Below are 26579 nucleotides of genomic sequence, written 5' to 3'. Positions count from 1 at the left end.
TTTCAAAAATAAAGGCTGTGATATAATAAGTTATCTCCTACAAAAATACAAAATATTGATCTCAGAAAAAAAATTTTCAAAATAAAAATAAACAAATAAAATAAATAATTCACCATGAATCGTCGTTGCCTGCACTGGAGCTATTTAAATTACAAAGAAATCCCCATGGATTTATATTCATACGAAGATTTGGAAGAAGTCTATCTGAAAGAGAATTACATTGCCGCCATACCCAAGTGGTTTTTAAATTTAACAAATCTCAAATTTATCCATTTGGCCGGCAACAATCTCACCCAACTACCCGAAGAGCTGTATCTCTTGGAAAATCTCGAATTTTTAGATGTCTCCAATAATCAGCTGCAGCATCTACCCTCATCCATTGGCTATATGCTGAATTTGTTGCATTTGAATGTCAGCTCAAATGAATTGACAGATTTGCCAAAAAGTAAGTAAAACAAAAGCAGAGAAGTCGAAATCGAAATCGAATATCATAAGAACGCCAAGTGAACTATTAAATCATTTTCACACAATTGATCTATCGTGATTGCTATTACAAATAAATTGGCAAGAATTGTTGACGGGGGGGTTCTTTTAGGGCATCTGAGAAAAATAAAACAGAAAGTGCATTATAATTGGATCGAGGCCATACACTTAAGGAAAATATGTGATTGACACTATAAAAATGTTATGATATGTGGCGTTACATGAAATCCGTACTGAGAATAGGAACGCAGTAAAACACAAAATTAGGGTAAAATTTGCGCAAGAATGTAATTATCAAAGTTTCGTAAAAGTCGGTTCAGATTTAGGTATAGCTCCCATATATGCGATTTCATTCGATTTTATGTAAATGGTGCACCAAAGCCCCTATATTTCTTTCGATTTGCACGAAATTTCGCGTAGCGTACTGAATTGAGTCTAGAGTGATGTGTGCAAAGTTTCATGCAAATCGATTCAGATTTAGATATAGCTTCCATATATATGTTTGTCCGATTTATTGTAAATGTTGCACCAATATCTTCCTATATATCCCTATGTATCTTCCTATTTACACGAAATTTGGCATAGCATACTATATTGAGTACATAATAATGTGTGCAAAGTTTCATAAAAATCATTTCAGAGTTAGATATAGCTTCCATATATATTTTCGTCCGATTTTATAAAAATGGTTCACCAAAGCTCTTTTATTTATTTCGATTTGCACGAAATTTGGCATAGCGTACTGAATTGAGTATAGAATGATGTGTGCAAAGTTTCATGAAAATCGGTTGAATTTTAAGTATAGCTCTCCTATATATTTTCTTCCGATTCTGTGTAAATTGTGCACTAAGGACCCAAAGTCTGGCCTAGTCCGACTTTACTACTTTAAAAATAATTTGTATACACATACAAACAAATAAGCGGCAACTATTCTCTGATCACATATAATTTCATGTCTTATATCTGTATTGGTTGACATTCCGACTCGTTACTAGCGTTGCATATAGAATTTTGTTTTTTTTTTTTTTAACCTAACAGATCTAGCTCACCGGCAAGCTCATGAAGCCAGCTCCGTCAGTGAGCTACTTCCCTATCCCACGCAGAACAATGTGAGGATCGACAATTCTATACAAGCCCCACCTAATCCTCAATCTGGAACATATTTTCTCATATTAATGCAACAAACTCTTTCAAAAAGAATGTCTTACTCTAAACTAAAACAAAAGCGTTATTTTTTTTTAAATTCTCCTCCCATTACACAAGAGACACACAGCAAAACATTTAATGTGATTTTGCTATAAGAAAAAAAGTTGACGATAACGGTGCATTGACATCCCAATTGATTAGTAGTCGCAATTATCCTTCCTTCTTTGTCCAAAATAAATTTATTAATTGCATATTGTGCAATAACTATATTCCAATTCAGCTTCGTCATCCTCAATGCCAATCCATCTTCATTTACTAAATTTAATCTGATATTGTTTCGATAGGTTCCACAGCTCTACATTACTTATGGTGTTGGGCCAGTATTTTCTGCATATGATCCTAAGGCAACTGATTACCTGAAGCTTTCGACACAAGCCAGGTTTCACTGACATATAGCAGAATCGACTTTAAACATACTTAGTTTCTCCATACATCTTGAAGTCGACCGAATGCTGCTCTCGCTTTTGTTAGCCCATTAATTACGTCCGTTTCTGCAACACTAATTGTATTTGCCGTGCTCCCTAGATAGCGGAACCTCTCGGCGTACTAGTGTTTGTTAATTTTCATTCCCTTAGTTTTGTTGATATTAATCTCAAGTCGAACATTGCGAGCCAGTCTTTCCAGATCTTCTACTTTTGTCCGCATGCTGGATATCTTGTGAGAGAGAAGGCAGATATCAATCGCATACTCTAAGTCTTCGAGCTGTCGTGAGACACTCCATATTATGCTTCTTCTCTGAGAGCAGGCTTAATTCATTATTTCATCCAGTACAATTGTGAACTGTATGGATGACAGAGAGCATCTTTATTTTTCTCCTGTGTTGGTGCGAAACGGTTGGTTTATGTTTCCGTTGTGAAGAACTGAGAGTTCTACATCTTCGTACATAGCTCTTATTATTCGGATTATTTTCTGGGGCACTCTCTTTTTGCATAATGACTCCCCTATGACAGTTCGTCGAAAGCTTTATTTAGGTTGTTCTATAGATTGTGCTATTATGACTCGTAGGGTGCCTGACCTGGTCCACACAGCTTCTTTTTGGTTTGAAGCCAGCTTCTTCATCTCTTAGAAGGTTTTCTACTTGACTTTGAATTCTTTTCTGTATTATTTTTGCCAGATTTTTGTATATGATTTTGAGCAGTGTTACAATATTTCAAGTCGCCATTTCTGGATAACTTCATAACAATATCTATCTTCTTCCTTCTGCCGGCAAATCATCTCCTGCTCCTGCTGTTTTGTAACTTTTTAATTTTTTTATTACCTCATTTATTTCATTCAAGCTGGAAAGGTTCCACGATATAGTCAGTGCACGTTCCATTGGACTTTGGTTATTTTCAGTGGTGTTTCTGACGTTACTGATTTCATCGAAATGTTGTTCAACATTGTTTGTTATTAGCCTACCATTACGATCTTTAATTGCTTGGCTCCTGGTATACCCTCTATTTGTGAGACTGTCTATTATTTGGTGTAGCTTTCTCATGTTATTCTGGCTAACAGCTTCCTAGGTTGTTTTGGTCAGATTTTCTAGGAACTTTCTTATGTGGTATTTCTCTAACGTATCGTTTTCTACTGAATGCTCAGAGTATTAAATTCCTTTAAACGGGTTATTTACTTTTGCATTTTTTCCACATTGCATTAAGTATCCAATCGCCATCCTTGGTTATCTGCTTACGCTGCAAACTCAATGGGCAGTTTTTACTACGCCGCACAAGCAAATCTGTAGAACACTCGGAGATATTCACCTACAACGCATTGTTTCCATCATTTTTTTTTCCATTGTTTCACTTTTCAAAATCGCTTCTGCTATTTTGTCATTCTTCTACAACACATCTGTCCCGAATTACCCGAAATATTTCTTTCGCAGTAAATATACCGAAAGCTGAGCAATATAATTGGACCAGGCCGACCACATTACCCTACAAAAATGTCACTGAACTTAACTATCTGCAGAGCTAAACACTAAGCCTGACAAAATTTCGCGATATTTACACCCTATGAAGGTTATGGTAGTAAACCATATTAGAATATGTAGACTGTATATATTGAAATCCGGCTCGAAGGGCCAAATGTTTAATATTAAAATTCCCAAAAAAAAATCCAATTCAATACTCATAGAGCACATAGAGCGTTGTTTTGTCACTACAGATAAGTGTGCATTTCTTAACTTTACCAAATGAGTGGAACAATAGTTTTGTGTGGACTTCTGTCAAAAAATATGAAATCTTATCTTTGATTTGGTCTGCAGGAAATACGAGGATAATAGGTTTGCTACTATTTTCACAAATACCAATGATTTATATATGTATGGCTTCTGGTTATAGCGGAGCTGCTATTAGAAAGAATATCAATTTGAAAAATATCATCCAATAATCCGAAAAGAGCACTTTCCAGGTACTTTCTACTTTCCAGACTTGCCAATTTTTGTTAATAATGTCCTCCTACCTTTATTAATGAAGTCCATATCCTAAGATCATATAAAGTTTTAAATTTAAACGTTTTTCAAATTGTTTAAAAAATCTAACATTACTGCTTTCAATATTTTGTTTCCTCATGATTTTTTTGAAATATTTAGATTTGTTTAGAAAGAAATCCCACAAGATTTAACACTACCTGCAATATGTGTCAAAATACTGAAAATACGGACCTTGACCTTAACAAAAGTCTAGCCAAAAAACCCCATGAGACAATATCGTCAGTAGTTGGCGCACTTGCATCACAAATGTCGATAGGATATAATTAGAAACAGTAACAAATTCTTAATTGATTCTAATTTAAGAACAAATGAATTTCCTTTCATCATTGTTTTACTGCAGAAAAGTATAAAGGTAAAAAAATCGATCACACGTAAAGATTTCAAAGGGAAATGAAATACCAATAATATATGTATACGCAGTAAAAGATAATCAGCAATATTTGTTTATTCGAAGTTTCAACTTACTTGCTACAGACGGCAGGGTTTACATATATAAATATAGGTGTGTCTGGTTACTTTTCCAGTAATATTTACTCAGTAAGTTCAGAGTTCAGAGAGCAAGCCGTTTTTACTCTCTTTTGCGATAATACTGACAAAAGTAAACAGACAACATTTAGTAAGATTCAGCAAATAAACAGCTGATTCAAGAAAATATTTTTATTTGCGTCAAAATCAACAAACAAAGGACGAACACAATTATTTGTATTGCATTTAATATTAAAAATAAAATGAATGTTGGCGTGATACCGAGATGCAGTGAAACCCCAAAAATAAAGAAAAGAAAAACGAAAGATAGTGTAGTAAATATTTTCAATCTTTATTGTAAAGTAGATGGGTTTCGTGAGAAACAAGACTTTACCTTATGCGTGCGTTAACGATAGCGAGAGATGTTTTACCAACGAAAGCGGGAATGCAAGTTTAATCGACGAGAGTTAGATTGCAAGTGATGTTGCGATGGGCAAGAATGCTACAGCAAGGCCGTGATCAACAACTACGGCCACAGCATTGGAAAGCGCCTCTATTCATCCGGAGATATATTAGATCCTACAATCCAAACTAGCCGAATGAGGCTCCTGGAAGATATGCAGAGAAGATTTCCCCATTGGGCTCCGAAGAGCGGCCAATTAAAGTGGTTAATTGTAATGCTGTAGAAGGGGAAACAATGTATGGAACATATACATTGCCGTAAGCAATGTATCGAACTTAAACAATGAACAATAAAAAAATGTTGATTTGGTATGTTCCCCGGGAACATTTAAGCTTCCTGCATCAATACATTGCCCTCTTTCAGGAACTTGCCTAAAAATATAAATAATTAGTTTCTAATTTAATTAAACTTTGCATTACTTACGAATTTTTTTTCCAATATCTGTAATTTTTATATAACTTAATTTCAAATTGAACTTTGCAGATTAAAAAAATGTTTTGAATAATTTTTGTGTTTGGTCATTAAACAGCTGATCGAAAAATGGCTGAGTTTGCAAAATCTTACTGCATAAAATTCTTTCAGTAAACTCCAGTAAGTTTGTTGTTGTTGAACTATCAAACTCTGCTCTCTCACTTGACTCTCTTTTACTGGATTTTGGGGTAAACAGACAACATTTAGTAAAATTTGGTAACAAGTGTTACCAAATATCGAATAAACAGACACAACTTATGTTAATACGCGTTTAGACTATGTCTTCTAAACCGAGTCGATCTCTAAATCGAGGTACTACATTCCACTCTTAGATGTTTAGGCTAGTATTTAAATTATTTAAAGTTGACAGTCAGCTGTCTTTGGTTTACGTATACATACCCATTTCACTGGTTTTATAAATTCTGTCACAATTTTTGTTCGAGTCACAATAAATAGGTACTCCATTTAGCGCTCCTGACTATTCGATTTACTATTAAAATGCGTAGTTTCTACTTTAATTCGATGTGCAATTTTGCCAACCATACTAGAAATATTACTAGAAACAATTTGACACAGGGTCGGGACCAGCAACGTACACAGGATTTCATTTCGGGAGGGCCCGGTAGTACAAAATGAAAAAATTCGCTGTTGCAAACATAAATTTACTATGAAAAAAATTCATATGAAAAAAATTCATGCGTACGTCCCTGGTCGGGACCATGATGTCGAATTTTCCTTATAATATTTCACATGGTTGGCAACTTTGTACATCGATTTCAAGTAGAAAAGCAGGGCTGTATTAAGTAGATTTATGGTAAATGAGATGTTAAGTGAGATGGTAAATCGCTTCAGACTTTATTGAAAATATTATTTTATTTAACATAACAATCTTAGGAAATATTTTTTAAACACTTATCACGTGAACATTGTCTTTATTATCAGTACATTCCAGCTGCTCATATTTAATTATATAAGAATTAAAGGGTAAATTATGTTCTTATTTTTAGTAAAAACTCGATATAATAATTAAATCGACATAATGCACATTATCACAAAAATACTATAGTCTAAAGATTAAAAAAAACACTAAAGATTTAAAAAAATCGCAATCAAAGGAAGTTCACTTGGCCGCCATCCTTTAAATAAGTAATTTTATATTTTGAGCATTTTCATCTTATCTATGTATATCTGTCTTCCTTTTATTTCAGCTCTCACCTATATGAAACGTTTGGAATCCCTTAACATTTCGAAAAATAAACTAAAACGTATACCTCAATTTATATGTGAATGTTCCCGCCTCAATGAATTGAATCTCAGTGAAAATACCGAAATATGGCACATTCCAGAAAGGGTTGCCAATATGCCGTCGCTACAAATGCTGTCAGCTGATAGTAAGTGAAATCATAAAGGTCCAGGTTGGCCTATTAATAAAGAAATCCAAAAAGAAAAAAAAACAGCAAACTTGAGAAACTGCTGATCTTACTGGGTGACCCAAGCATAATCAAAGTTTGCGCTTTGTGGTGTGAAATAGTGTTGCCAATAAAAACAAACAACCATACCCGTTAGCAAGAGGAACTAGTTCGTAATCAGAAAGTCGTCGATTCTCAGCTCTACAGTGACTAGTTCCACTTTACACCCCTTTACAATGTATTTAACTGTTTACTTTAGGAGACAACCAATTGACACTCCTTCGCTTACTCGAGGACTAGTATTATACTAGTTACAGGTTTACAGTCAAAGACTAGTTACATTAGACTACCCACCTTTCTAGTTCCGTAAGAACTAGTTAAGTACCGTTTTTATGATGATATTAGCAATAAAACACTCATTTATTAATACTACCGTACTACTTTCATACTGCAATTTCGGTCGTGTCAGATCCTTCGGTTACAGGTATTGAATCTGGAAATAAATAACAATGATTATAATATTATAGTAAAAAAAGAAAATATGTGTCTAATACCTTACCTAAAAGAACATTGCAAAAATTACTAAGAGAATGTAATCCCCTTTTCCATAATTTTCATTAATTCACGTTTTATAATAGATGTCATGACCTTGATCTGTAAGGAAAATACAATAATATTTATTCAATAGGAAATAAATTATATACATAAGTACTTACATATACATATATCCTTGCATTTGAGTTAAAAATTCATTTGTTTTACATGATACAGATTTTCTTTAATATTTCACAATTTGATGCCACCGCACTTCAAGACGATCACAAAAAGACTGGTTATTTCCAAACAAAATTCATCTTGCATTCATGGAGAATAACGGATTTTTTATGCAGACCAACCACCAAAACCCGTGTTTTTTTTCTTTAAGGTCGCAACAGACGAATTGGTTCGGCTGATATTACTTTAGGATCAAATGTGTAACTAGTGCAGAGACTAGCTACATAACATAAAACAAAAACTAGTTTTTGTGGCTGTTGGGAGATAATTTTTAAATATTATTCTCTTCTCTTTTGAAAAAATAAAACCTATTTTTTTTTAATATCGCAAGTGACTCCTTCTCGTTTACTATAGGATAAAAAGGTAGTCAATTGGTTCCTCTTGCATTACTTTAGGGTCAAATAAGTAACTTTTACGGTTTATAACTAGTGCTGGAACTAGTTACATACCATCAATTGGAATTTTCATTGCTAGCGGGTAGCTAATGCGTTGCCAACTACAGTGAAAACAACGTCATGTGGTTTTTGTTTTTAGGCAACACGAAACTCGAACCTAAAGACAAATCATTGATTCTGTCATGGTGCAATAAATAGATAGTCCATTTAGAGCAGCTGATGTCTCTACCAACTGTCAAAGTGAATAATTTCTATTTGAAGTCGATGTGCAATGTAGCCAACCATGTCAAATATTATAAGGAACAATTTGACAGATGGTCGAGACAAAAACAAAGGTTTTTGTTTTAATACATACATCAGAATCTGAATCTAGGCCTTTATTTAAATAAGAAAGAATTTTTATTAATTTCACTTTCCTCTTTTTGCAGAATGCTCCTTAATCTACCTACCAGTGGCTTTGGCCAAATTCCTCGATTACTTAAGGATATTTAATAATTCTGCCATAACGCACATACCAATAATCTATGAGAAATTCTATCAGAACTATTTTGAGACTCCCACAAAATCTCCACATATGTAAGTGTTTGCATGAATGTTTTTCTTAAAGTTTTTCATGAATATTATGAAATAATTCGTAAAATTTTACATCATTTTATAAATGTTATTTTATGTGTCATAGTAATTAGGCATACTATATTGAAAATGAATCTTTATATAAAATAATATAAATTATGAATACAATACTAAATATACTATGATTACATAGCTATTAAAAATAATTTCCTAAAAATTATGAATACTATTTTTATAATATTATATACGTATAGTATCATAAAAGTTATGCTATAATGTCGTAGAAGTTTCATACAATGAATTATGCCCAATTTCTTACATATCATTTCTGTTATGCAAATTTCATAAAAAATAAGCATTACTTCATATTAATTATGCATAATTGCATATGTATTATGAAATGTTTCATGGAAAACATTATACAGTTTTAATCTATAATTATTACCTTAAAATTACAAACTATTTCCTTAAAATTTTTGTTTAAGAATCATTTCCTATTAATTTAAATTTAATTTCGTCTCATTTCTTTCAGTCCCGTCACCCACAGTGATTTCTTTTGGGTCGTCGAAAAGGAGACTTTCAAAAAATTACTTCTGCCAATAGGTACCAAAGAAATCTTTCCCGTGCCCTCAAAAGAAAATCAAGTCACCCTGTATGATGATTGTTTGAAAACATTGGAGAATTTAAATCGTCTCATGCCATTTTATGAAAATCCTGCATTAAAATATATGCTCCCCGAGAAATGTATGGTCAATCATATACGTAATGGACCCACGGGACGTTGTACTGTGTTTAAATGTTCAAATCCGCTATTTACCACTTATTATTTTATGGTGGTAAAGAGGTAAGTTGGAAATGGGGATATTGAGATAGGAGATTTTTACAAAATAGAACAGTGAGTGGGGGAAATGATGACAATCCGTCTGAAATAGGAAGCAACCGGAATATGGAATTAATTATTTAAATCCTCTGGATTTACTTATATTTAGTAAATCCAGAGGATTTAAATAATTAATTCCATATTCCGGTTGCTTCCTATTAATGTAAATTTACAATTATACACTTCGGAAATTCTGGCGGCATTTCTGATAATTTCAGACTTGTAAAACTTTTCTACAAAAACCAAGGGGCGGGTAAATGTTGTTGGTAACGCCTTTACTCGCACGTTGCATTTCGTGTTGCCAAATAAAAAACAATCACATGCCATACATTTCGCTGCGGTTGGCATCTCCTTCAATGCATTCAAGTGTGTTGGCAATACGAAACACAAAGCCGATAATTTTGAAGGTTAGATGGTATCAAACTATGCTTGGTGTACGCTCAGACTCATTTAGAAGTTTATTCTGTCTTCCATAATGAAATACACTTCCTACTTCTTAAAAAAAAATATTTATTTTTCTCTTCTTTAATTCCAGACGTGGCAGCACCTCTCGCCAGATATTTACCTGCTATTTTTGCACCATGTACTGCGCTAATGTTTGGCTCAATGAAAACAATAAGAAATATTATTGTATCGATTGGGAGATATATGAAGAGCCAATGGAGTAAAACTACCGCTGTATAGTTTAATAATTTATATTTATTTTATTGAATTATTTTTTTTTAATTTTAAGTTGTATTTAAGTAGCATATTTACAATTATTTAGCTTTATATTATTTTTCTAAAAATAAATTAGTTAAATTATTTTAAAAAAGTAATTATAGACCTTTTTTCATTATAGAAGTCGTCTGTTTGATATATATTTTAAGATAATGACAATTTAAATCATGCGTTAAAACACGTCCAATGTAAACACTTAAGGCAGTTACAAAACAAATCGACATATTGTAAATTGTGATATCATTTGAAACTGTCAATATTTAGTGTTGCCGACTACTCATAATCTGCCTGAACAGAGATCAAGGTGTCGTCTTGCCCATGGCACAACAAAAAGGTACTTTTAGAGCAGCTGAATCTCCGATTAACTGTCGAAGTGATTTGATTTTTCTGAAGTCAAATGTCAAAAAATTGACTATGTTTACGTGTCCATATTGAAATCAATTCACAATAATGGATTTTGTCAGCAAACTTGAGAAGCAGCAGGATGACCTTATTAATACACCTTGGTTGCTACTTGAATTCGTCGTGCAATGTTACCAACCATGAGAAATATTGCTTGATGAATTTTGACAGATGGTCGAATAAAAAACTGATGTTTTTGTTTTGATACACCTTCTTATTATTCCATCATGTCTGCTACTACTCGACAAAAACCGTTGTTTTTTATTAACTTCTCTTTCGAGATGAGCTACATGATCGGAGTTGCAATGAAAAGGAAAGCCAGAGAGATACTACATTCCCACCATTATGCGACGCGTTTCGCTGTTGGTTAAGCGGCTTATCAGGCATAGAGTCTAAACGCAACCAGCGAGTCTAGAGTCAGCGACGGTCGTTTACCATGTGTTTCTTATTGGCAACGAGAAATCCCGACGGCTGACGTTCGCGTCTAGCGGCTTGACGCTAGAATAGATTTTATTCATTTTTGCCCAGCGTCATAATCAAATTTTCTCCCTTGCTCTGAATTGAGTTGCCATATTTTAGGTAAAAAGCAGCAGTGCTACCAACATTTCAATGGAAAATTATATCAAAACATATGGCAATGCTGTTAAAAAAACATATATTTTCAAAGATTGTGGACGATTTTTAACAAATTAAAAATAAAATAGAAGAAAAATTGATCGAGGAAATAAAAATACAACATTTTGTTTAACTTGGAATCTCCTGATTACAAAAACACAATAAAAAGGGAGAAATTTGGAAGAGCATTGCATCTTGTGCCTCTAGCCGCTAACTCTTTCGTTTGGGTTTCGCGCCGGGGAAAAAATATGTCGCTGACTCCTGACACTCTGGTTGCGTTTAGACTCATATTGGGCAATGTGCTTACAAATGTCTTTACTTGTCGACTATTGTTGCGAAATTGCATCTACGAATTAAATTCAACCGTGTCAAGGTTCGGACATTTGGCATCACACCAGAACCGTTCTTGTTTCTGACACCTTATTATTGCCATACAAAACCACATGTTGTGGCTTCTTTTGTGGTTGGCAACACCTCCACTATGTCTACAATCATGCCACAATAAATATGTAGTTCATTTAGTGCAGTTGATGACTTGATTAACTGTCACAGTGCGTAATTTCTACTTGAATTCGATGTGCAATGTCGCCAACCTTGTGAAATATTATATGGAAAAAATTCACAGATGGTCGAGACAAAAACAAACATACATCACATTATTATTGCATCATGATCCTTGTTTTGGCAACATCATTGCTTTGTTTTGGCGTTATATTTTCTGTGGTTGGCAACGCTTCGTTAGCTCTTATGATGACGATGTACGGAATTTCTATTGCGGGTATCTTCAACAAGTTAATGACGCGACTATCCAGATGAGTTACTCTATGTTTACACCAGGTAAATTGAAGAAAATTACTATTTAAATGACGTGTTTTAGTAAAACACTTCTTGTCTAAACATGGCCTTAGATTTCATGGATTTTCATTACATCGAAGTTTGAAAGTGATTTTATTATTGACGAAATCCAAACATTTTCTGTGTCTCAGATGACTTTAAGATTCCACTCAAATTTGGCAACTGGACCTATATATTCTCTTCTTCATTTCTTTTTCTCTACGTTTTAACTCTAGTGTAGCCCATAAACTCTTCCCGTACATGGGTATATTTATCCAGCAGACAATTAACAGCTTTTGGATAATTTGACTGACAATCAATGCCTTTAAGACCCATGTGCCAGGCATTAACATAATCTGAATCCATGTTTCGATGAGGCCTGAAAATAAAAAAAGAAAAATCGCATTTTTATAACTTCTCAAAAGAAATTACTAAAAGTATTCACAATTTTAGAGATTTTTTGAATTAATTTATAGAATTTTGCATAAGTATATGCTAATATGAATAATTTCTATAAATTATGAACCAATTCATTAAATTATTAACTTCTTCATTCAGAAACTCAATATTAATTTGACCGGAATTTTTGAACAAATTCCTAGAATTAGACACAATTTTAATGATTTTATGAATTATTTCATAGCATTATGCATAAGTGTGTTCAGATTATAAATTAGTTCTTTAAATTATCAACCACTTATTTAAACTATGAAGTATTTCTATAAAATAATGAACCATTCATATGATCAATTTCTTTACATTATGAACAATTTCTTTAAATTATGAAAAACTTCTTCGTTTTATGAACCACTTCCTCTTTTCTCATTGAATAACGTACCTCAAAAACCGATACAATATCTCCGCATACAGCCCCTGATGCACATCGATTTGTGCATTTTCACAAATGGCCTTTAGCAGACATTCTCGACCATTTGTCCTCCGTCGATTCATTTGATTTTCAAACCATTGATAAAGAAACAACTGTGGCTCATCTGTTTGATCATTTTCCTTTTCCGATTCTATAAAAGACCCCAACGAATTCAAACTTCGTGTATCCCATTTATCCCACCAATATATAGGCTTTGGCGGTAGATTATATTGAAATTGAAAATTAACCGCCATCGCTAGGGTACGCCAACTGCGTTTATCCTCCAAATCAATGGGAAATGCCACGCCGATATTGAGCTGGAAGAGAAGAATGGGAAAAATATTATTATATGTATGTATAAGGGAATTTCTAAATTATTATTTATAAGTATTGTGTGTTTGAGATTAGGCTAAGCAAGGGTAGTTTACGATGTACCTAAAGACAAATGTTTAACTTTGACAGTTAATCGAATCGTCAGCTGTGCTGAATGGACTACCTATTTATTTTGCCATTGTCTTACCTTAAAAACTCCCGAATGTTCGAATATTAAATACCGCTTTTCACGACGATGCTGCTTCCAGTGATGTAAATTTATATTTGAGAAGGTGGTATTTGACTCAGATTCCAGAGTCAAAATAATCGTTGGCAGTAAGAGCACATTAAGGATATATAATATTCTGGAATAATGAAAATTAAAAACTTAATAAATAATACAAATGGTATCCCAAATAACCCGCCAGCACTATATTTAATAATTAATATTTTTTTATTTATTGTCACATATTTTTCGAATTTTTTACAAAAAAAGTCCAACAAAATTTTGATGAGATTATTTGAGCAAAAATATGTCAGTGAACTGGACAAAAACATTTTGATAAATAAGTCTTCTGTTGCGCCTAGAATATATGGGCTTCCTAAAATCCATAAGGAAGGTACTCAATTTGTTCAAGTATTTATTCACCAATCTATGCATTATCTAAATATATGGCAACAATTTTAAAACTCATAAGGAAGGATTAAAAATACAGCATTAAAGATACAGTTGAATTCAAATCAAGGATCAAAAGTCAAACCAGTGACGAAGAGGAAATACCAATATCCTTTGGTGCAGTTTCACTATTATTATTTTGTACTCTGAGAGTGCTTTTGACATATTTCCTTTTACTAGCATTAAAATTAAAAAAGAACTGGAACAGAACATATGTATCAAAGATTCAACATACTTTTTATACAAGGATAAAATTTATGAACAGCAAATCTCTCCCATCATTGCAGATATCGTAATGGAAGAAGTACTTGACGTAACAATAAAAAATTGAATATAAAATCAAGGATACTAAAAAATTATGTTGATGACATAGAAAATAAATTAAGGACATTAAATTGATTTAATAAATAATTGTCATTCGCCATGAATGTGAGTCAAATAAGAAATTCCGTATCTTGATGCAGAGGTGGTACGAAAAGTAGGCATACACATGTTCAGTGGGAAAAATTGCTATATCATTTATATTTAAAAATATCAGAGATAATAATAAATGTTTACTCCAGGCATCCTAAACAGATAAAAATAAACACAGCCAAAAATTGCATACACGGAGTATTGTACATTATCGATTTTAAATTCCACGCTAAAAATATAAGAAAAAATCCGAAAAAATCACAAATGAATGATTATCCAAAAAACCATCAGTCAATTAATCTAAAGAAATAAAATCTAAGAAAGTTGACCACCAATATCGGGAACTATGGCAAAAGGTATATGTTGGTACTAAAAAAACTAAACTAAATCCGACTAATATGTACATGGTGGAAATGCTTCACACAATTAATGTTCCCGCCGAAAAGAGAATGAATTTTAAAACAGACACATAGAACTGTACCCAAATATACCGAATTGTTATAAGAAAAACATCAAAATAGAAACAAAATTTAGTTAGATGTCACGTGTGGAGAATAAAGGTGTTGCAAAAATGTTTACAAAAATGTTATCAAAATTGTTAATTTTCAATTCAAGATAAAAACTCCCTGATAATGATCGAAATATCGGAAAATGAAATAAAAACACTTAAATAAAGCAAAATTTGTTTTATTAAAATCACCTCGAGCCGAACCAAATAAAAATATAAGGTCACCAAATGTCACATAAGAATTAAAATAGTTTTTAATAAATACTATATTCGAATAAAATTTAATTTTCTTCTGTCATTTTACGTTTTTAATGCATTTCATTCTGAGTAGGAAAAATACTTTTTTTTGAAGTCTTCATAACACGATTGGAAAGATCAATTAGTTTATTATTATTTTTTTAATAAAACCTCTTCATAATTTGCACACAATTACTATTTCTTGAAATTTAATTTGTATGCCTTCCTTTAATTTGTTTAATATTATTTTTTATTTATTAAATTTATTTTTTTAGTTATTAAAATTAATTTTTTCATTAAATGTATATTTTTCAACTTCTTCAATCCACAGTATTATTAGAGAAAATATTTATTTTTTTATTTCAAGCATTAATATTTTTAAATAAAATATATTTTTAAATTTACATACACAATTTTCATTATTGTTTACAATCTGTGTTTCTATTTTTTAATTTTGTTCACTCAATATGTATCACTTTCCGTTATGTTTATCCAATTACTCGGATGTGTCAATAAAGACTGTATTCTTATCGTCAACTCAAACTTCCAAAGTAAAATTTTTGAAGCCTCTTTTAACTGCGTACAAATGCATGAGAACAATTAATACCTTATAAAATTTATTATCGTGATAGTTAGCTGTTCTTGTCATGTCAATTAGTAGGATCTGTGAAATTTTATTCACGCGCTCCACACGTCACAGATTATTAACATACGATTAACAACTATCATGGAATTTAATTAAAAAAACATCACTAATTATGTGAGAGGGAGAACGAGAGAGATAGCTTTGAATAATTTATTTTTGGATTTTCAAATATATATATATATATATATATATATATATATATACATTGATTTACAAAATATCTCGACTAGTCAGTTCCCTACAGCAATATGGAAAAGTATTAATGACAATTTGTTCGGATATGGCCAGCCGTACCACCGTAGTCTTCTATAGTAATGATATTAATTTATAAATAAAATACAACTACAATTCAAAATTTTCCCTAGCCCTAAATTAAAATATCAAAAATGTGCAAATTGAACAATCTCGCATCAGGCGCCATTTTTAAAAAATATATATTTAGTTTATTTTTAGTTTGCCAAAAATTCGCATGATTTCGTATGCCCTACATCAACATATGAAAAGATTTTCTTAAACTTGGATTCATCTGAAACATTTTCTACAAATTTCAATAATAAATACTAAGGGTAATAATATCACTGATCGATATTTTCCGAGAGGTAATATCAGAGGTATATTTGTAGAAAAATACACATAACTTCATTAGATGAACCCATGCATCATTTCCTGCTTTCAAATATTTGAAAATTATTTTCACATTGTGTGAAGGGTGTCACAAAGTCGGCTACAATATTTGTTATATTTATTAATATTTGTTTGTTTTTTTTTTAATTTTTAAGTTATAAAGTTTTCAATTTAATGCCTACATTGTTCCCATAAAAACAAATCAACAACATCTTGATATGCCGTTAATTATTTATTACCATTAAAAATTTTGTGGCACGCTTAGTACGGTTAAATATTTTTGTATTTTATTGTATCTATATTTTTATTCCGTTTTTATTTATAACTGGTGTGAAATGTGCCAGATATTTGGTTTAAACTGGAATTTGAATCATTAATTTTAAACATCACAAATGGTGTGATATTTTACACATTTTTTAAAATCTGTGTTTTAAAATAATTAACTTTCACTATTGAAAATTGGTGACGGTAGGAGCTAAGCGCCAATGGGTTAGCTTTTATGTTTAAAAAAATTACATGTATTATGTGGGTGTTCCATAAAAAGAATATACATTTATAATAACTCCGATTACTACTGACTATTTATACCCTTCACCACACTGTGGTACAGGGTATTATGTCTTTGTGCATATGTTTGTAACAGGCAAAAATAATCGAGATAGACACATGGTTACTTTTGAGAATATGCATAGAATCACTTTCTAAGTCGATTTATGCATGTCCGTCCGTCCGTCCGTCCGTCTGTCCGTCTGTCCGTCTGTCTGTCCATGTTAAATTGTAAACAAAGTACAGGCCGCATTTATTATCCGAATTGGATGAAAATTGGTATAGGTCACTTATTCGGCCCAAGGACGAACCCTATTGAAATTGGGAAAAATCGGTTCAGATTTAGATATAGCTCCCATATATATATTTAACCGATTTAATGTAAACGATCCCTATATATCTTTCGATTTGCACGAAATTTGGTACAGCCTAATCATTTAGGTGTAGAATTATGTCTGCCAATTTTCGTGAAAATCGGTCCAGATTTAGATATAGCTCCCATATATAGTTTCGTCCGATTTCATGTAAATGGTGCACCATAATCCCTATATATCCTTCGATTTGCACCAAATTTGGCATAACGTACTGAATTGAGCCTAGAATTATGTCTGCCAAGTTTCGTGAAAATCGGTCCAGATTTATATATAGCTCCCATATATAGTTTCGTCCGATTTCATGTAAATGGTGCACCAAAGTCCCTATATATCCTTCGATTTGCAAGAGATTTGGCATAACGCACTGAGTTGAGCCTAGAGTCATGTCTGCCAAATTTTTGAGAAAATCGGTCAAGATTTATATATAGCTCCCATATATAGTTTCGTCCGATTTCATGTAAATGGTGCACCAAAGTCCCTATATATCCTTCGATTTGCAAGAGATTTGGCATAACGCACTGAAATGAGCCTAGAGAGATATCTGCCAAGTTTCGAGAAAATCGGTCCAGATTTCTATATAGCTCCCATATATAGTTTCGTCCGATTTCATGTAACTGGTGCACCAAAGTCGCTATATACTTTTCGATTTGCACGAAATTTGGCATAACCTACTGAATTAAGCCTAGAGTGATGTCTGCCAATTTTCGTGAAAATCGGTCCTGATTTAGATATAGCTCCCATATATAGTTTCGTCCGATTTCATGTAAATGGTGCACCAAAATCCCTATATATCCTTCGATTTGCACCAAATTTGGCATAACGTACTGAATTGAGCCTAGAATTATGTCTGCCAAGTTTCGTGAAAATCGGTCCAGATTTATATATAGCTCCCATATATAGTTTCGTCCGATTTCATGTAAATGGTGCACCAAAGTCCCTATATATCCTTCGATTTGCAAGAGATTTGGCATAACGCACTGAGTTGATCCTAGAGTCATGTCTGCCAAGTTTTGAGAAAATCGGTTCAGATTTAGATATACCTCCCATATATAGTTTCGTCCGATTTAATGTAAATGGTGCACCAAAGTCCCTATATATTTTTCGATTTGCACGAAATTTGGCATAACCTACTGAATTAAGCCTAGAGTGATGTCTGCCAAGTTTCGAGAAAATCGGCCCAGATTTAGATATAGCTCCCATATACAGTTTCGTCCGATTTCATGTAAATGGTGCACCAAAGTCCCTATATATCCTTCGATATGCAAGAGATTTGGCATAACGTACTGAATGAAGCATAGAGTGATGTCTGCCAAGTTTCGAGAAAATCGGTACAGATTTATATATAGCTCCCATATATAGTTTCGTCCGATTTCATGTAAATGGTGCACCAAAGTCCCTATATATCCTTCGATTTGCAAGAGATTTGGCATAACGTACTGAAATGAGCCTAGAGTGATATCTGCCAAGTTTCGAGAAAATCGGTCCAGATTTCTATATAGCTCCCATATATAGTTTCGTCCGATTTCATGTAAATGGTGCACCAAAGTCGCTATATACCTTTCGATTTGCACGAAATTTGGCATAACGTACTGAATTGAGCCTAGAGTTATGTCTGCTTTTTTCGTGAAAATCGGTCCAGATTTAGATATAGCTCCCTTTTATTATAGATTGATTTAAGTAATTGACGCACCAAGGAACCAATAGGCTGATAGGAACAAAACTTTCTGAAATTAGAACAACCTAACCTGTGACAAGTTTGTTCAAGTCGCTTAATATTTGGATAGAGCTTCCATATATATTTTCCCCCGGTTTCAAGTAAATTGGACATCAAACTCCTCATGTTAGTCAGATTGACATAAAATGTTACACAACTTACAAAATTTAGCATAGAATTACGTAGTTGCGTTTTCTAGAAGTACAGACATAGCCCAACGGATGACCTATTTATATTTGTTTGAAGTCGATTTACATACTTTATGGATATATCTAGGTAGATTCACATTTAAATAAATATCAACTGTTTTAGTTCATCCAATTTCATTTTAATGGTCCTGTTGAATACACCCAATGTGGTGAAGGGTATCATAAAGTCGGCCCCGTCCGACTTTACTACTTTCCTTACTGGTTTTGCAATAACAAAAAGGGTTCCATTTCCCTGTTCTATGGATTTTTTTAAACTAAAACAATTGTCCTTGTGACGTCCATACTATTTGAAAAATAATTTTGAATTCATGAATGAATATATAAATTGTTGTATTAAAAAGTGGGTTCCAATTCATTTTATAATTATAATAAAATTTTAAAAATTCCTGTATAAGTGTAAAATGTCTAGATATAGAATCTTATTCACGCCTCAAGGTATGCTTCAACTTTTGTAGAGTACACTGACACAATATATAAAGGGAAACGTCTATGAAACACCCTGTAATTTACAAAAGCAAACCGTCTTACACTGGGTACATCACCATTTCAAATGTATAAGACTTCTATTTTTGTTTGTACAGTACAAAATCGATACCATTTAAAAATGGTAGGTACTCTATAGTGCGCCAAAATGTTTAAATGTTTCTTCTTAAAAATACAAGATGAAAAATTTATTTTCCCTATTGTTTTGGTGAATTTGTTATAGAAGAATATTTAAGACATATTATTATAATTACTGTAATCATAATATTGCATTTACATTGTACAGGATTTAGTTAACACCGTGGAAATAATCTCAAGGCTCGTCAGATGTTATTTATTTACGTATTTTTTTACTGCTTTCATAATTTCTGTGGCGCCTTTCAATTAATATTTTCATCATTTTGTTAGGTATGGCTCTCTATTGCCTAACAACATTTGTTGTTCTAAACTATAGTAATATTTATTACAACTTAAAAAATATATTATTCAGCAGCTGATCTATTTTTGTTAGACAGTTATTTCGAATATTGACTAATTTTAAGGCATACTTTAAGGAGAAACATTTATTTATTTATTATTTTCTGGTGCAAAAGCAGTTTTGTATTTGTATCAAGGATGCTAAATTTGGTACAATTGTACTAATTTTAGCATTATTTGGAGGCAGTTGATTGGAAGATTTAAGTGTTATTCTTATATTTATGTATATAAAAATGAATTATTTTTTTATGTTTTTTGTTAATTGTTATTAATAATAACAATTTTATTAAAAAATATATAAAAAAGTGAAAAAAATAAAATTTTTATTGAAAGAAGGTGCAATTTCAATAATTTCATTTCGCATCCCTAATTTGTAATTATATCGATTTGAGAGGTTCGTTTATATGGGGAGCTACCCTAAAAAGTGGAATAATATTGATGTGTTTGGTAGAAAGAATTGCTAACCAATAAGAAAACAAAATACCAAATTGCAACCCATTATATTGAAGAACGTGCCGAAAATTCCAATGTACCGAAAATTAATACCAAACATTATCTATGTTCAATATTGAGAGCTCTATCGTGATTTCGACTTCGAACTTTGTTCTGATCATGAGCTGAATATTTCGAAGTGTTGCAAATCCATGGAGGGTATAAATCAAGTACACGGTTGCCGTGAGTTAACCCCCTTACCAGCCAATTTTTTACAATTTTTTTCTAAAAAAATATTCTGGTGCCTTTTTTTTTACTCAGGCGCTCAACTTACTATCACGAATTCGAGATATTGAGACTTTGAATCTAAAACTTTTACGTAGTAATAAGGCGAAATGATCCGAAAAGTCGAAAACGGCAACACAGTTTAGAAAGCTAAGTAATTTGGTAACTTTTTGTGTTGCTCTGGAAACCTGGGTTCAAATCATAGCCATGATCAGCTGGAATAATTTTTATTTATTGCAAAAAAATCGATCATTAAGACTTAATTAACTATATTACATCATATGGGTTTAAAATCGGAGCCTAGTAAAATAATATATTTTGAACCACAAATGTCAATGCCGAAAATTAATTTATCGAAGTCGATCTATAATACCCTTTTTAAATGATACTAAGGCCTATAACTATTGCGATCTATAATACCCTTTTTAAATGATACTAAGGCCTATAACTATTGCCTACTTTTAGGCTGATAAATTTTGATATACATATCACTCATTTGCTACAGGACAGGCATAACTCAAAAAAAAGATTTTGCAGAAAATGCGTTTTAAGTTTTCAATTTACACACACTTTATATGGGACAGAGGAACTTCCACAGCTTCTCAATTACAGTGTGTAAGAGATATGCATATGCATTTATTATAGCGAACAATCGTACATCATTGACTCGAGAATCACATTTTTTTAGCTATACCTGTCTTGCAGCTACTACTATTATTCTATTCATTGCACTATAAATAGGTAGTCCATTTAGCGCAGCTGATGACTTGATTAACTGTAAAAGTGCGAATTTTCTACTTGAATTCGATGTGCAAGTTCGCCAACCATGTGAATTATTAAAGGAAAAATTTGACAGATGGTGCAGACAAATACAAAGTTTTTTTGTTTTGATACACAACCTTATTATTGCATCATGGGACAATGAATAGGTAGTCCATTTAGAGCAGCTGATGTCTTGATTAACTGTCAAAGTGCGTAATTTCTACTTGAATTCGATGTGCAGTGTTGCCAACAGTGTGAAATATTATATGGAAAAATTTAACAGATGGTCGAGACAAAAACAAAGGTTTTTATTTTAATACATCACCTTATTATTGCATCATGGTTTGCACTTTTATACCTGCGTTCCATTCCCGAATTTTCAGTGTATTGCTGGACTATCAGATCGATTTAGAGATTTAACTCTTTTACTAGTTTTACTATTACAAAAGTATGAATATACAGTATACTTTTTTTAAATTTGATATGTTGTCTTAATTAGGTTTTATATCGGCTAAGGATATCGTATAGGTATCTACTTAAACTGTATATTTTTCAAAATAGAATTTTAGATCTTGTAAATCGAAAAAAATAATTCTAGAGGTTTGCGATCTTAATTTTTAATTATTAAAAAAAATGAACGTAATTAATTGTTTAGTTAATTAAAAATTGGAAATTTAATATCGACACATTTATTTTAAAACCATATGATTGTCACTTAGACCTTAATAAGCGGTGTACACACTATCATTTTTGAATGACACTCTTGCTGAAATATCGGTTTGCTTGCCAGTGTAGCCGTTAATTTCTCTCAGTCATCAGGCAACCACAAAAAAATTTACGGTTGCGTGACATTCAGATGATGGATGCTTGTTGGTTCGATAATGTGAACATAAAAAACGACAGTCAGACAATAAATTTCAACAATAACATGGACTCCGAAAACGAATTTTTAAAAGAATTCCTATGTTGCTATGAAATGCAACGGTGTCTCTGGGACATAACCAGTCCAGACTACATGTCACGCGACATTAAAATGAAATCGTATGGAGAACTGCTACATAAATTGAAAAAGTATAAAAAAATTGTACTGTGGACGACGTGAAAAAGAAAATCAACACAATTCGTTCGTCCTACAGAAGGGAACTCAAAAAAAAAATAAATAAATAAAGCAGTCTGAAACTTCTGGAGCGGACAATATTTACCAGGCGAAGATTTGGTGGTTTGAGTCGTGCAAGTTTCTCCAGAGCTATGAGAAACCAACCGATAGCATATCAACACTGAGGAGCTGGTTCAGGGACTACGTCTGCAGTGGGCCAAGAACAAGAAACATGTCAACAATGGTTATCGCCTGGAGACACAAATGCGCTACAGCCGTACCAAGAAAATGCTTTTGGAATTCACCGCTGCCGATCGTATCTACTTCGATAAGTCCATCAATTTGGCTGCCTGCATGAAGGAGAATTTCCAAGATGAACTTGAATCGGACTTCAGAACCAAAGCCGAAGAGGGACGCATGGAAATCAACAACTGGATTGCCAATGTAACACGCAACGAAATCCCCGAAATGTAAAATCCCTGTGATGTTACCACCGACTGTCAAATGGTTTTGGCTAATGCTGCCTATTTCAAGGTTCAATGGTCGGATAAATTCGATGCCAAAGATACAAAACAGGGGATTTTTTATACCACCCCTAGCCAGTATTCTTTCGTACCCATGAGTCATAAACGTGAAGAATTTGGAATTAGTACCGATTCTACGCAAATTGGGCATCGAGCATCCCGCCCACTTGAGTGGCTTCTCCACGGAAACAAGCCTAATGTTTGGTGATGCCAAACATGTTGCCAAAATCAAGGTTGATGAGGAGGGCAGTACTGCTGCAGCAGCCACAGTTGTTTTCAGTTTCCATTCTGCACGTCCCGCCGAACCAACCAAATTCGAATGTATTAATCCATTTATGTTCCTGATCTATGATAATACCGCCAAGGCTGTACTCTTCACTGGCATTTATCGTGATCCCAAAACAAAAAAGTAGACAGGCAAGGAGATTCTTTCACATTTCTCTACCCTAGGACTTTTTTACTCGTCTCGTTTCCATTCTATTTGTTTGTTTTATGATCCGAATGACAATTTTGAAAAAAAGAAATTGTGAGACCGAGATTTCATTAAGAAACCAATAAAATTCAAAGCCTATTTTTGATTTTTATTATTAAAATTTCACATCCAATTTTTTATCATCCATTTTGTATTAATATATTTTTTATACGGCGTCTTATTAGCACAATTTATAAATTTGAATGTCGGTTTGAAAAAAGGCATGAACGATAATATGGCCGCTACAAACAACACAACAAAACTGTAACAACCGATAAGTTATCGAAACTGTCACTCAAAAACGATAGTGTGTACACCGCTTTAGATTTGGATTTCAATTTTTATTTGACGCAACTCTGGAAATAAAATAAAACCGTAGACGCTACTACATCAATGTTATGGATTTTAGTTTCAACTTCGTAAAAATATACTCATTTGTAATAGTAGGATTGAAAACGGGCGCAGTGATTAACCGTAACATGATGCTATATTGACGGCGGTTACAATTTAAACAGTTAATAACATTCCATCCCATTGTCTAATACATATCCTCTATTACCCATCGTTTTAAGATATATTCACATATGATAGATCTTTTATAATAAATGTATATTGCAGGTATTTATTTTAAGAATTTATTTAGCCTTAATTTATATTTTTTCCTATAATATTTAATAATTTCATTATAAACAAACAGTCTTTTATGTAGCTTTTATTAATACAACTCGATAACAGGTACATTATTTTACTGTAGTATAGCCCATATATTCCTCACGAACATGGGTATATTTATCCAGTAGGCAATTGGTGGCTTTTGGATAATTCGATTGACAATCGACACCTTTGAGACCCATATGCCAGGCATCAACATAATATGAGTCCAAGTTTCGATGGGGTCTGGAAAAAGAGAGAAATAAAAAAGTATTTCAATTAAAAGGTTTAAATGTTTGTCACTGGAAAAAACAATTAGTAAAAATTATCTCAATTTATAAGCAGATATAAAAATAATACTACGCTTCTGTGCAGACCATAGTCTGATGTCATTCCTTACCTTAAAAATCGATACAACAACTCGGCATACAATCCCTGATGTACATCGATCTGGGCATTTTCACATATTGCCTTCAGTAGACATTCACGGCCATTACCGCCATGTCGATGCATAAGATTCTCAGCAAATGTATAGAGAAACAGTTGTGCCTCATCTGTTTGAAATTCATCTTCTGAATATGTCAAGGGTCCCAGATTACCATTTAAATTACGTTTATCCCATTTATCCCACCAATAGATGGGTTTTGGTGGCAGCCCATATTGATAATGGAAATTATACAACATAACCAATTGACGCCACGGCCGACTATCTTGTAAATCGATGGGATATGTTACACCGGTGACGACCTGAAAAAACAGCAATTTATTGATTATAATAATATAATATACGTTAACATTGTACCAGAATTCGTTAAGCCAGTGGGTATAATCGACAATTCCATTGTAAATATGTTAAATAAATCCTCATAAAACAGCTCTAATGTAAATGCCGTTTAAGTTTTTAATATGACAATAATAAACCATAGAACCCTATATTTAATAAAAATTTAAAAGAGGGTTTTTGGCAATGACTTCTAAATCTATTATATTTTGTAAGACTAGAAACACATATTCTAAGCCTTCTAAATTGACTCGACTTCTAAACCGAGGTAATAAATCTTAGCTGCTAGAATTCTATTAAAATGATATTAAGTCAATCAGCTGATATTTGTTTATGTATACATATACATCCCTAATTCTATGTAGTTGGCAACTATTATATCAAAGTACAAATTTCACACATAACGCGTTGCCATATTTGTACTTTTCGGAAAATGTGATGCATTTTTTGTTACAAAAACAGTGTTGTATTTGATATTATTTCGAGCATTGCACAGAATTTCGAGCAAATCGAGGTAATGAGTGAATTTAATTTTGGACTATACAATTTACACTAAAAAAGTTATAGCTAATATAAAAATTATGGACCGTTTACATAGCTTATGGATAGTTAATAAAAGAAATCAACTCCGTCGGCATAAAGTGAACGTAAACACATTAATTATTAAAGGATACATATCTAATTTTATTATTATTTTTTTAACGAAGAACTTAATAACAACCTACCTTTGCCGTTCCCGAATGTGTAAATATAAGATATCTCTTTTTGCGCCGATGCTCCCGCCAATGCGTCAAATTATGTACTGGTACCTGATAATCATCTGTTTCAAATGCAAGAATATCAATTGGTAATATGGTCATGTAGAATAGATATAGAATTCTGCAAGTAAAATATATAGAACCATTATTTACATATTAAAATTGCTTCAAAGTCTTAATATGATAATTTAAATGACAAAAAAAAAACAAATTATTTCTTTAACATTACGATTGATGTAAATGTAGGATTACTCTTATTCAATTGTTGTGAGATAAATAGGTACTCCATTTAGAACAGATGACTATCCGATTAACTGTCAAAATGCATATTTTCTACTTGAGTTCGATGAACAATGTTGTCAAACATGAGAAACGTTACTAGATAATATTTGACAGATGGTCGGGTAAAAAACAATTGTTTTTGTTTTGGCACAATAAATAGGTCGTTCATTTTACGCAGCTGATGACTCGATTTACTGTCAAAGTGCGTAATTTTTACTTGAATTCGATGTGCAATGATTCCAAGCATGTGCAATATTATAAGGAAAAATTTGACAGATGGTCGAGACA

At 32.6% G+C, this 26579-nt stretch overlaps 3 protein-coding genes and 1 pseudogene across 3 annotated transcripts; 2 read left to right on the top strand and 2 right to left on the bottom strand.

Moving 5' to 3' along the window:
• The first annotated feature begins 92 nt into the window (after positions 1 to 92).
• LOC133326298 (protein lap1-like) lies at positions 93 to 10257 on the top strand. Its single transcript, XM_061534970.1, has 5 exons — positions 93 to 445; positions 6767 to 6949; positions 8565 to 8712; positions 9242 to 9553; positions 10125 to 10257. The coding sequence occupies exons 1-5, from the start codon at positions 115 to 117 to the stop codon at positions 10255 to 10257; spliced, it is 1107 nt and encodes a 368-aa protein (XP_061390954.1). The 5' UTR covers positions 93 to 114.
• Positions 10258 to 12379: 2122 nt separating this feature from the next.
• Positions 12380 to 22096, bottom strand: LOC133326297 (uncharacterized). The gene is made up of 4 exons (XM_061534969.1): positions 22086 to 22096; positions 13549 to 13705; positions 12999 to 13345; positions 12380 to 12539 (listed from the first exon to the last, which is right to left on the bottom strand). The coding sequence occupies exons 1-4, from the start codon at positions 22094 to 22096 to the stop codon at positions 12380 to 12382; spliced, it is 675 nt and encodes a 224-aa protein (XP_061390953.1).
• Positions 22097 to 22655: 559 nt separating this feature from the next.
• On the top strand, positions 22656 to 23760 carry LOC133326295 (serine protease inhibitor 88Ea-like; annotated as a pseudogene).
• A 774-nt stretch (positions 23761 to 24534) lies between these two features.
• LOC133326294 (uncharacterized) lies at positions 24535 to 26111 on the bottom strand. The gene is made up of 3 exons (XM_061534968.1): positions 25977 to 26111; positions 24871 to 25217; positions 24535 to 24716 (listed from the first exon to the last, which is right to left on the bottom strand). The coding sequence occupies exons 1-3, from the start codon at positions 26109 to 26111 to the stop codon at positions 24560 to 24562; spliced, it is 639 nt and encodes a 212-aa protein (XP_061390952.1). The 3' UTR covers positions 24535 to 24559.
• Between the last annotated feature and the right edge of the window lie 468 nt (positions 26112 to 26579).

The sequence above is a fragment of the Musca vetustissima genome, unplaced genomic scaffold (assembly GCF_032173495.1).
Source record: "Musca vetustissima isolate MV318-11 ecotype Yass unplaced genomic scaffold, APGP_CSIRO_Mvet_v1 utg6539, whole genome shotgun sequence".
NCBI classification, from domain to species: domain Eukaryota; kingdom Metazoa; phylum Arthropoda; class Insecta; order Diptera; family Muscidae; genus Musca; species Musca vetustissima.
This window is presented reverse-complemented; position numbering and strand designations above follow the sequence as displayed.

Coding starts and splice junctions, on each gene's coding strand:
- LOC133326298 (XM_061534970.1), top strand. CDS start 115: ATGAATCGTCGTTGCCTGCACTGGAGCTATTTAAATTACAAAGAAATC. Junction 6,950..8,564: donor ACAAATGCTGTCAGCTGATA/GTAAGTGAAATC, acceptor CTCTTTTTGCAG/AATGCTCCTTAATCTACCTA. Junction 8,713..9,241: donor CCCACAAAATCTCCACATAT/GTAAGTGTTTGC, acceptor CATTTCTTTCAG/TCCCGTCACCCACAGTGATT.
- LOC133326294 (XM_061534968.1), bottom strand. CDS start 26,111: ATGACCATATTACCAATTGATATTCTTGCATTTGAAACAGATGATTAT. Junction 25,218..25,976: donor CACATTCGGGAACGGCAAAG/GTAGGTTGTTAT, acceptor CTGTTTTTTCAG/GTCGTCACCGGTGTAACATA. Junction 24,717..24,870: donor TTGTTGTATCGATTTTTAAG/GTAAGGAATGAC, acceptor CTCTTTTTCCAG/ACCCCATCGAAACTTGGACT.
- LOC133326297 (XM_061534969.1), bottom strand. Junction 13,346..13,548: donor AACATTCGGGAGTTTTTAAG/GTAAGACAATGG, acceptor CTTCTCTTCCAG/CTCAATATCGGCGTGGCATT. Junction 12,540..12,998: donor ATATTGTATCGGTTTTTGAG/GTACGTTATTCA, acceptor TTTTATTTTCAG/GCCTCATCGAAACATGGATT.